This window comes from Pomacea canaliculata, linkage group LG1, assembly GCF_003073045.1.
Source record: "Pomacea canaliculata isolate SZHN2017 linkage group LG1, ASM307304v1, whole genome shotgun sequence".
NCBI classification, from domain to species: domain Eukaryota; kingdom Metazoa; phylum Mollusca; class Gastropoda; order Architaenioglossa; family Ampullariidae; genus Pomacea; species Pomacea canaliculata.
In genome coordinates, this window is record NC_037590.1 from 6282385 (window position 1) to 6294394 (window position 12010).

General features: G+C 34.9%; 1 protein-coding gene across 1 annotated transcript; it reads left to right on the forward strand.

Moving 5' to 3' along the window:
• Positions 1–15: 15 nt before the first annotated feature.
• On the forward strand, positions 16–11673 carry LOC112556592 (cyclin-Y-like protein 1). The gene is made up of 8 exons (XM_025225781.1): positions 16–667; positions 2514–2591; positions 3405–3463; positions 3846–4061; positions 4927–5046; positions 5726–5892; positions 6242–6404; positions 6890–11673. The coding sequence occupies exons 1-8, from the start codon at positions 466–468 to the stop codon at positions 7010–7012; spliced, it is 1128 nt and encodes a 375-aa protein (XP_025081566.1). The 5' UTR covers positions 16–465; the 3' UTR covers positions 7013–11673.
• Positions 11674–12010: the final 337 nt, after the last annotated feature.

The window sequence follows — 12010 nt, forward strand, 5'->3', positions numbered from 1 at the left end:
TGTTATTGTAGCCCTCGTTTCCGCTTCCAGACCGGGTGCAAGTACCTTTATGGACAAGATAAAATATTTTGGAAAGAGAAACTTGTGTCTGACTTCACTTAAGAAATAGGGTTTTGGGACTATGAAAACTGATTTACGAGAAAATATCTTGACATTGCGATGAAAGTAGGGGTGTGGACTGGTATGGTTTGTGGAGCATCAGGCGCCGTACCTTCTGAACGAGCACCGTAGCAGACTCTTTGTTCTTGTTGTCAAAATGAGATCGATACCCTGTCAAGGCTTTTGAAAAGTGGCAGATTTCTCTGAGCAGCGGGATATTGTAACAGTCATGTAATCTTTATCGATTATACTGTCATGCATATAACACCCGTATGGGTGATGTGAAATGTTCTGAAAAAAAATTGCTGGGTGTAGTCTCTCTTCCCAGGATTCGTGTGTTTGGTGAAAGACCTGGACATTAAAAGGATGGGGAACAAACAGTCTTGCTGTATTTACCACAGCCCTAAGAGTCACGGCAAGAAAACTGCAGAAAATTATCAGCCGTCGCGGTCGGAGGTAGAAGTTCAGGGTCAACATCTTGGAGAGCTAGGCCATGGACTGCAACAACAACAAAGCAATATCTCACTTTCAGTCGTGCCTCAACATATTAGTGAGCGTGAACCAGAAGGTAAGAGACATCATGACGATTGTTTGCTTTCCATTTGTCATGGGGACATGAACACTTTGAACCTTGTGTCGCGTTTAGGGTTAAGTAGGGTGTTAATGTGAAAGCATTTTTTTTTTCAAAAACAGTTGCAGTTTTCATTACAGATTTCATCCACTAGGTTAAAAATACATTATTTTAATCCCAGTATCTTTTGAACCAAATTATTATCAACATTTTAAGCAGGACCTTACAAATTTAGGCTCTTTTATCAGTCTTTTGGTTTGAGTAAGCAAGCATCCAAGAATTGATGTGTATCTAGCGTTTGTAGAAAATTTGGTTTTGTTATCACATGTACTGTTTTCTTCTTAAGAATCTATGTAAAGTTATCTTAGTACTAGTGGTTAAAGAAGCAGTTAACTGTCACCTGCTAGATCTACCTTACCTGATAAATAGGACAAATACCCATGTCTGCTGGATAAACAATGCAAGTTTTCCTGTCATAGATGCAAATGCAACTCAAACTAATAGTCATCTACTCCAGATTACTCCAACCTAAACAGTAGACATGAGCCGCCCAAATTACTTCTGTGTAAATTAAACTCAGCTACCTAAAACAAATCACAGTATAATATCTAAAGTCATTGTAAATGTCATCTATGCCACATTCATAGATCTAGATCTCACCAGGTTTCAGTCAGTCCAACAATGCAGTAGGGTATACTGCCGAGATAAAGGACCGAAAAATGCTGCTACAAATATGATATATCTTTGTAGATGCATCAAGGGTTTTAAATAACATAAGCTTAAGAGATAGTGCCTTCAAATAATTCAAGCATGCTATTTTGTCTTAGTGTGTAGTTACTTAAAACATAAGATAGTCACTTCACTTTTACATACAATATCTATTATCTTATGAAAAGTCAACTTAAGAGTTTGTACAGTCAGTATTATGCATCATAGACAAGAAAGCAGATTCACTTATTTGGTATAAATGTTGAAATGTACATGTAAGAATTTTATAAAAATTAAAAAAATAGGACATAAAAGTTATTTTGTTTCTGTGTAACTTATCAATAGTATATAAGCAGCACAGTATTGTAAAGAGCTGTTTAGATTGCATATAGAGTTATATAAAGGATGGATTTAATAAGTGAATAACATACAAGATAGTTGCATTTGGTACTGGAATGGTATTTGGGCATTATTTGAATGAAGTAGATGTGCATCATACTTCTCATTTCAACATTTTTACAAAGTGTACCACATGAAACATTTACTTATTAATATTCTTCTTCTTGTTTCTTATCAGCCCCTAGTGGATCATAGGGCTGTTACTAATATTATAGCCCTGGAAAAATGTGTGACTTAATGTTGAAACTAATCTTACAAATGTACTTTTTGGTAAAAAAATTCAATGTGCTTATGTAATGAGCCTGTTTAAGCTTGAAACATCAAATTTTCTCCAGGTCAAGCATATGAGTTATAATATGTTTATAAATGTAAGATTTGGCATCCTTTAAATCAACATATTTTTCTTTCAGAGTGTACTATAATATTACAACTAATAATATTGTGAATAATTAAAAAGAGACACTTGTACGCATACTATAGTATGTTTCATTTACTATTTAGACCCAGAATTAATGTGCTTAAAATTATGGCCAATGTTTGTTTTTATACAAATCTTGGTGTGATATAACAGACCCAGGACTAGACACGAAAGGCAGCTTTGTGTAAAAGGGGGATCATTGGTCTTCTCACTTACACAGTGCATTGTTAGCAGGACTGTTGCTGAAAATGTAAAATGTTCAAGCTTTTCCAAAATTCTATTAATTTTATAAGTGTTTATCTCCTTTTTTTTTCACAGAAATGGATATTGATCCTTCAAACAACCCAAAGGCAATACCTCTCTTTTCAACAAAGTCTGAAAGTGAGGTTCAGAAAAGTGAGTGTGAAATATCTTCCTTATTACTGTCATCATTATCTAAATATTTTTATATCATATTTTTATTTATTTTATTATTATTACTGTAAATTTCGGACTGTAACCTGTGACTTTTTCCCCCAGCCCTAAACAATGCAGCTTGTTTGGAGATTTTTCAGATTTCGGTTAAATTTTCTATGAGCTCCACACTAAAGTGTTAACGAATCAAAGCCGGATATAATTGAAGCATTCAGATCAGTTGCTAAAAGACACACCCTCATCATGCTGAAAACGAGATGAAATTTCTATGATGCAGGTTTCAAGTTGTATGTATTTGCAGCTTATAAACCAACAAGGCTTATTTGTGTAAAAAGTAGAGATTTAAAAAAAAAAAAAAAGTGGATGTGGCTTACATACAGGTGTGCTCAATAGACCAAAATTTACAGTATTTTGCTTTTAAAAAGATCAGACAATGAATGTTTTACCTCATTTCTGTGAGCATGCACTTTTCCTTACACATTAAGATTAACAACATGTACTTCATTTGTAGTTTTTGCTCAGTGTTACCTGACTAGGACTGGTATAGTGATGTATTGAAATTGTTAGCATAGATTTACTTTAAAATAACAGTTATGGCTAAGCATTCTTCCACTGATTGTACAATAATATTGTTAGCTGTATGTGATAAATTGTCTCGAGCTGTATGTACAGGGGAGATTTTTTTTTAAGAGACAGGATGTTAGCCCTTAATGCACATAACAAGGTAATTTCTTAAACAAAAGTGCTACTTTGTGAATGAAAATATTATGTCAATGAATGTAATATTTTCTTCAGATAATAAACTGAGACGACGCAGTCAGTTGGTAATAAGTTCTGAAGGACGTCCTCAATTTGTAAGTTCATTTAAGGTAACAGTTATAAACTTGGGATAGATTTCTTTCTTATGTTGTTTTCTTTAAAGTTCTTGGTTGATTTTCCTTTAAGACTTCTGGTTTGAAGTTGATCATGCCTGAAACATACAAGTAAGTTTAATATTATTTTAGTGGGGAAAAGTCTTTATGTTGTAGGTAATAATAATTTACAGGCGAAAATGTTAAAAACCAGTGTATGCGAAGGATATATTTAGGAGGCTAATAGGTAATAGGTGTTGAGAAGTCCATATTATCTGTTTGCTACTGAAATGTATAAAATCTGGGTGGGAAAGCAGGATCTCACTGTTGTATCTAACTTATTAATAGTTTCAGGAAAATAAAATTTGTTGTTTTTCTTCTGCAGGTAGATGAATATGGGCATTTGAAGAAGTTCAGCTCTTGTTCCACAATCTTTATTGATGACTCTACGGTGTCTCAACCCAACCTGAAGAGTACAATCAAAACAGTAGCTCTGGCAATCTACTTTCATATACGTAACCGTGATAGAAATGCTGGGAAATCAGGACTACTTGAAAGCCATGTTATGGAAATATTTGATGAAAAGCTGCACCCATTGTCTGTGAGGAACCTTCTTTTCCCGATAGACTTTAAAATTTTGACAGTTATTCGATGAGCTTTTCTCTTTGTTAATGGTAGTTTTACATTTATGTCCAGCATTATAAAATTTAATGTTTGATAAAATTGTTAATGCCTCAAGGTCTACTAGAACAGTGGTTCTCAAAGTGTGGTCAGGTGGTCCGCGGCTGACAGTCGTCATATGTCAGCAAAGTGATGTTTAAAATGATGCATTCCTCGCATTAACATTTTAATTACAAATAATGAGGTAGTTTTGTGTCGACTTATTGCTATATTATTGTCACAAAAGGATATTTAGTTTTGAATTGTAATGAAACAAATGCGGCAATTTAAATGTGAAATTCATAGTACAGAGTGATTTTTAGGCCTTGGTGGTCCGCCATAATTTTTACTTAAGTAAAGTGGTCCGCGGTCCGAAATACTTTTAGAACCACTGTACTAGAACATTAGTTTTCATTGGCTGGGCAGAAAGCTTTTTGCAAATAATATCTCAAAATCTGGGTGAATTCTCTTTTGATTTCTTGAGATATGCTCCAAGGATTATCATCATGTACAAAGATTCAATTCTATCCATGGATTTTTGTAATGTTGCAGTTTTTATATCTTTTTGCACATGCTATTTTGTAGGCTTGTATCTCAGGATCAGAACTGGGTTAATCATCAAGATTTAATAATAATAATTGAATTTGTAGAGTGCATTTCCCCACAAAGACTGGAGTTCGGTGTACATTTGTGAAAAATGCTGTTTTCTACAGTTCTCAGTCAAGTCAGTTTGCATCTTTAATTTTTTTTCTTCAAATAGAAATTTTTTTTCAAATGACAATTGGTTCTCAACATCATGTTTGCAGAAAGAGCTTGTTCCTGAGGACTACAGTCATCGCGATCCTGAACACAAACTGATCTATCGTTTTGTACGGAACTTGTTTAATGCTGCTCAGTTGACAGCTGAGTGTGCAATTGTTACATTGGTCAGTAAAGAGAGGTTTTACTTTTTTAGATTTTAAGCAGTGTACGTGTTAACCTTTATATTACTGGGTTTTAATTCAGCATAAGATACCAACTAGATAGTAATTTCTAAAATCTGAAAGAATAACTCTAGAAATCACAAGATACAAATCTCAGAATGTTGGCAATTTCACCTGTGTTTTGGATAGAGATTGTGATACTATTTTCTGGAACAATACAAAATGTTGGGACACTGCTTTTGTAGGTTCACTACTAAGCCAAAGCTTTGTAAACATGCCACATTGTGGCTGCATCCTTTAGTGATGTCAGAACTTAGAATTCAAATTAATGGCAATGTTAATTATACATACTGGAGATTATCTAGCCCGATAGTTGGAGGCGAAGTTTGATGTGGTTTTAGAGTAAATGATAACTTTGTCATTTTAGTAATTTATGACTACATTGTCACTTGGCATAGTAGATGTGTCTTGTGGGTGATATTTACAGTTATTTTCAGGGAAGTTTGAGAATTTTGATAGAAATACCTTCCTTTTCAAGAGAAAAGTGGGGAAGGGGAGGAGCACTTTAGATAAAAATATTCCCTTCTTTTTCCCTATGACTATTCATACCAACTGAATAAGTTGGTACATCTCTGAGATGGTTAAATTTTCAACAAAACCATGATTTCCATGCTGCCACAAGGTGTACTTAGAACGGCTGCTGACCTATGCTGAGATTGACATCCATCCTGGCAACTGGAAACGCCTTGTGCTGGGTGCCATCATCCTTGCTTCTAAAGTGTGGGATGACCAGGCTGTGTGGAATGTTGATTTCTGCCAAATTCTGAAGGATATTCAGGTGGATGACATGTTAGTGTTCTGTGCTTTTTGTTCTACTTTTTAAAAAAAATTCATTACTTATCCACTTCCAGTTTCGTGCTTTTTTTCACCATGTGAAGAATAATTTTTTCAGCTTTTTAGCATATGAATTGAATTTAAACGGCTTCACTTTGACACATTTACACATACACACATTTTTTTTAAACTGAAGGATAAGAGCATTTTCACATGTATGAAATCCCATTGTTATGAGTTATTGATACTTAAATTTTGAAGTTGAATTACTTTGTGATCTAGTCAGACATTGATTGAACAGCTTGTATATAATGAAAGATTTTGTGGAGTTTGTTATCATTGAATGATTCTAACTTTATTTCAGGAATGAGCTTGAGCGTCAAGTCCTGGAGCTGCTGCAGTTTAACATAAATGTCCCCTCGAGTGTTTATGCCAAGTATTACTTTCATTTACGTTCGTTGGCAGACGCTCATGATTTGGTTATTCCACCACAGCCACTCACAAAGGATCGTGCCCTGAAGCTGGAAGTATGTCCTTTTTTTCCAGTCTGTAAGATTATCTTGTCTTAAAGAAATGTGTTAACATTGAATGGAACATTTTGAAGGGAGAGTAATTTTACACACACACATACAAAGTGTTGGGAAATGGTGAAGAGGGAGCTTTTAGAAAATAGGAGACATAAATGCTGCATATTTGCACTTCAGCTTAATTTGGCTGATTTTTTTTTTTTTCTCTTCATTCTTGTTTATTTGGAACTGCATAAAACGTAAAGACATTCTATTGCCGTAATTTAAGTGTTCTTGATGTTTAACTTGCAACATAGCTGAGGTTGGTCACCGTGAGAATATTACTTTAATCACTATAACATTATCATCCTTTAGTAAAAATTTAAGGAAGGACTGTATAATATGAAAAAATCATTGTTACAGAATTTCGGCAGTCAGATGCAGAATTGAAGCTTTACAACTTTTAGTTTTGTTTTCATCATATGTCCATGTTTCTGTTGTTGCAGGCAATGTCAAGCGTATGTGATGACAAAATGCAGTTCTGGCACAAGTCACGTACTCACCGCTCCTACAGTCTCGATGGGTTTGTCAACAGAAATCATCACAATTCCAGGGCGATTCTGTCTTGACACTACTGGGTGCTAGCAGCGACAAGCACTTGTGTGCTAGCAATATGGATCTAGTCACATTACTGCATGCTGATGTGGGACCCAGAAACTGTGACATTCTAACTGTAGTACTTTGTGATCGCCCAAGATGTAGTCACTGCGAGGCCAAAAGTTGCTCACAGCTAAGCTTCTGTACAGTCTGTGCCATTTGACGGTGAGAAGAAAGGCATTATGAAGCAGAAATCTGGATATAATGTAACTTCTAATGTGTGTTTTCATCTGAGACACTTTTCATGAACAATGAACAGAATGTTTTCACTTCTGATACTTAATTTACTGCCTTTTATTAACGTAGGCTGAAAAAGAAAACTTGTTTTTCAAAACTTACAGCATGCTGCTGTATCTCATGAAATGCAAGAGAAAGAATGGTGATGCAACAAAAAAACTTAAACTATGTGACCCTTCATGTTTTGGTGTGGGATAGAAGAAGTTCATGTCTGGAAGAGTCAATCTACATGTTAGGATTCTGAAATCTGTTATTAATTAACTCCTTCATTTTTGTCACCATCATCATTGTGATAACTTTTCGCTCAGTTCCATATGTCTTCTTTTTTATCGTTTTATAATAACTGCTATTAGGGACTTGAGCATTTGAAATTGTAAGGCTTGGTGGTGAGAAATTATGCATGCAGCTTAAGATCTGTTCAGGTACATTGTCCATTGTTTTTAATATCGATTAATGTTTATGCATATTTGTGCATGTGTAGGGATAGCATTGATATTTGCTGCCTTAGGTAGTGCTGGAGGATAAGCATTCTAAATAAATCTTTAGACATTTTTCTGTTTATCTGTTCATTAGCTTATTTGAAAAGGAATGCTTTTTTAACAAATAAATTGATTTTTCTTTTGTAAAGTGGCTTTATTTGTCAGAAGGTACATCATATTATGAAGGTAGCTTTCAGGTTATTTGGCTTTCGCTACATGAAGAAATTTATATGGTATCTTTTTATACAGGTAGGTAAAAAGACCAAAAGCATTTGACAATGACCAATATTGTGAGATATAAACATCATAATAACACAGTCTGATATTGGAATTAACTGGCTAAGATACCATTGTGATATGGAACATTGAGATAAAGTGGCTAAAATGTCATTTTGTTTCTACTGAAGGGTTGGCATAATGACAATGTCAGGATGAAGATGATTAGATGCAGTTGTGAGGTTTGATAATAGAATGAAGAGGTCAGATGCAGTTTTGACATCAGCATAAAGCAGTGTTTCTAATGTTGGGTTGACACCACTGGGACACAGTGTAGGGAGAGTGCCCTATGGCCTTTAATTTCCTTCATATTGCAAAAATGGGATTAAAACACACTGACATGGCAACTTCATATTCCTTCCCACCCCTGCCCAAAATGTCTGTTGCCCACTCCTGCCCAAAACATGTCTATTGGAATATCCTGTGGCAATGAAAATGACAATATTTCATTAGACCTACCCTACAAATCACTGCACCCTTTCTTTCTCAGATGGTTCAGAGAAAGAGGCTCTTGAAGGACAAAAAAGTGAAAATGTTTTTATCAGGCAGAAAAATGGACGTGCCATTCAAATGGAAAAGCACTCAACAAAGTTCAAAGTTGAAACTGTTACTTTGCAGAAAGCAGGTCCTACCAAAAAAAGTTCATCTTTGCAGGCACACTTTGTAAAATACTTCCCCAAGCTTTAAAACATATGCCTTAAATAGCCTGCAACAATTGACCAGTTCGTTGATGGATCCATCACATAGTGATGTACTGAATGAAGGAACAGACAAACCTGAGGTTTAAAGGCTGTCACAAGAAGAGTCGTGGATATCTTTTGAGACAAAATCAGCAGAAAGAAAAAATAACTTTAGTAAACTTGAGTAACTGGACTAGAAATAACTTGCTGACACTCTGTTGATGGAGAAATCTTAGGTCCCAAGCAATAGTTAGTGTTCACCTGACTTTCAAGACCTCTTAATCAGACTCATATTTTCAAATATATGGCAACATAAAGACTTGCCAAAGGTCATCAAATAATTGTGTCTATAGTTAATAAGTCTTTGCCTGAGAGAGGAGGAGGAAACGGGTGTTTTACAGCAACTAAGATTTTATCATGGCAAAGCAGCCAGCACTGTAAGCAAGGGCAGCATGCAGAGAAATAACAGCATGCCAAAGACAAAATCTAATACTTGCAATAGCTAGTCTTTGTATTGATGCATTAACCATTGCACCACTGGACCACCCACCTGAGAGAGCCAGGGTGATAAAGATGACTAAAACTTTCCATAATGGGACAAGAGAACAGCATATAGAAAGTAGCAAAACTAAAATGTTATTGGGGAACTATATTTGACAGATTCATAACAAATGCTTTATGTCCACAAAACTCTTGTAATACAATATAGTGAGTTTTTTCCTCCCAGTAACGATGTTTGTATTGTTTCTATTTGATATTTGTACAATTGATCTGCAGTTAGTATTATTCGGTAGGTTGTATTTTTGTCTCATTTTTCTAAACCTATATTTTAATAAAAACAAAAGAAATAGTATCTGAAAAAAACTCAAGGTGGTTTACATGTGATGTACATATACTAGTGGAACTCACAGCCTTTATTAGTATGACTGAGTTACTACCTCAAGTAGATACGGTAGACTCATGATGTGGTCCTGGTGTCTACATTGTAATGGTTATTTTTCCAGTTATGTGGTCTATATGGCCAGTCTCTTTTGTCATTTGCAAAATTGTCTAACCTTATTGCCAGTCAAAAGTAGTGAACCATACTGTTCGCATCCTGAGGTGCGAGTTTGCTTCACCTGGGGAGAATTTCTTCCAAGTGAAAATGTGTACTTCTGAAAATGCTGCTTATGATTGTAAAAGGTGAGACTGGTAACAAGGTGGGAGCCTAGAAAACAGACTCCATTGATCCTGTTAGTTTTACCGATGCTGTTGGTGTCCTTACTGAGTGGCAATTGAATGTTTACCCTCGTCTCAAAAGCTGGTAAACTTGAAGTAACATTTTTTAGGACATGCAGTCAGTTGAAAACTATTTAAGTTTTTATCGGCAAATTGATGCCACAGGTAATATATTTATTACACTGTACTGGAATAACTTGTGACAGGACTCCTTCAGATGTTTTCATCCATGCTTTTAGTTTAGTTTTGGAGAGTTTGATGTTTGTAATATACTTAGTTTTTTGTTATATTTTAAGATTGTATTTTCATAAAATAGCTGGTCCAGAGACAAGAGGGATCTCTAAATTCTCCTATTACCTAAAGATCATGGGACTATCTTTTGTTAAAAAACAAATTGACATTGTGCATTGGACACTGAACTAATTTGTTGGGCCACGAACTAATATCCCTGGACTGCTGGCAGACGATTTTTTTTCAGTTAACTGCTAAAATGAGGCATGAGACAAGAACGCTTCAAGTTTATTCACATTCTTTGTTATCGCTCGCCGGGACTACCAGCGGATCACTTCACAAGAGGCTAAGCGTTGGTCTTGGCAGACAGCAATCCACCTCTACACATCCTTGGTTGGGCTATGAAAATTTATAACAAAGAAAGAAATTTGACTTACTGGGTTAGCTTCAAACGTTAAAAAACAAAAAAGGAGCTACCGATTTGAGATGTGTGAATAATTTTGCTTTCGTAAACCAGTAGGAATTATTAGTGCAACATGAATATCACGTGTAGCTGTTTGCTTCCATGGTATGGTGTTCTGGATTTGTAGCTGTAAGCTTTATGTCTCAATCATGAAAGATGAAAAATATTGTAAGGATTTGTAAAAAAATTTACTAGAGATTTAATATTTCATATTTAGACAACTGTCTTCAGAAAGCATATTTATAAACAAGTTAATCTTAAAACCCCTGGGTCTCCCAACCTATTGACAATGAGCAACTTGAAATGTATGACAAATTCTGTGCAATCAGTGTTGTTTCTCCAGCTCATCTTCATGTCAGCATATTTTTCTTGTACAGATTGAGAACAAACAGAGGTCTTCCGCTTGCAATAGTAGTTTCAGTGTCCAGAATATACCTCAAATTATAATAGAAGCTGGTTTTTCAGTGTATATTCAGTTTTATTCTTAAAAGAGAAATCTTGAGTGCATCTGATGTTTCCAATATGGAAGACTTTTGTTTTTTTTTTTAAAATGAACTTTCCACCTCACTCTCAATCCAACATGCCTTTCAGTTGGCATGTTTGAAAAATTGCCAAGAATCTGTGGGTTGTTGTGTCTTTTATATTATTTATGTCCTAAGCAGTTGTTCTCTCCCACATGCACAGCCAGCTTTTTAATTGGCAAATATTGTGGGGCTTTTATTATCAAAATTTAGAAGACACGAGCAGTACTTGTTTTACCAGAATCATGCCAGAACTTATATATACAGGCTTGACATTTGTTGAGGCTGGATTGCATATAATTTCAGAATAGTCTTTCAAAAGATATTTTCAGGCATTAATAGAGTTTGGCTTCTGTGCATCATGCACATGTCTTAGTCTTGTGCTAATATAGTCAACATGTATAAATTGAAAAAGTATTTCAGTTGTACAGACAAGTGTTAATGTTTGCGACACATTGGAATAACTGTGTTTACAGATTTCAACTGTGGTACTTTGTGTTGTAAAAAATAAAATATAAATAAACTTCACTTAGCATTATGCATGGATGTGTAACCAACATTAGAATGTATGTACAGGAGTAAGAAACCAACACCAGTATGCAAGTTCATCACAATAGTTTTAGTGGACTCTTTTTAAATAAATGTTAGGGGACTCTTTTTAAATAAATGTTAAGTTCTCTTTAATAGGTGATTACTTTTGAGACTAACACGCAAACTATCTTGCAGCCAAATAATTTATTTTTACTGATTCAGCAATTAAGACTCAGAATTTTTAGCACATATTTTAATCAGCATGCAGATATGGTCAAAACTGCAACACAATAATTTTACTAAGAATAGATTTATGAATTTTTTTTTGATAGCA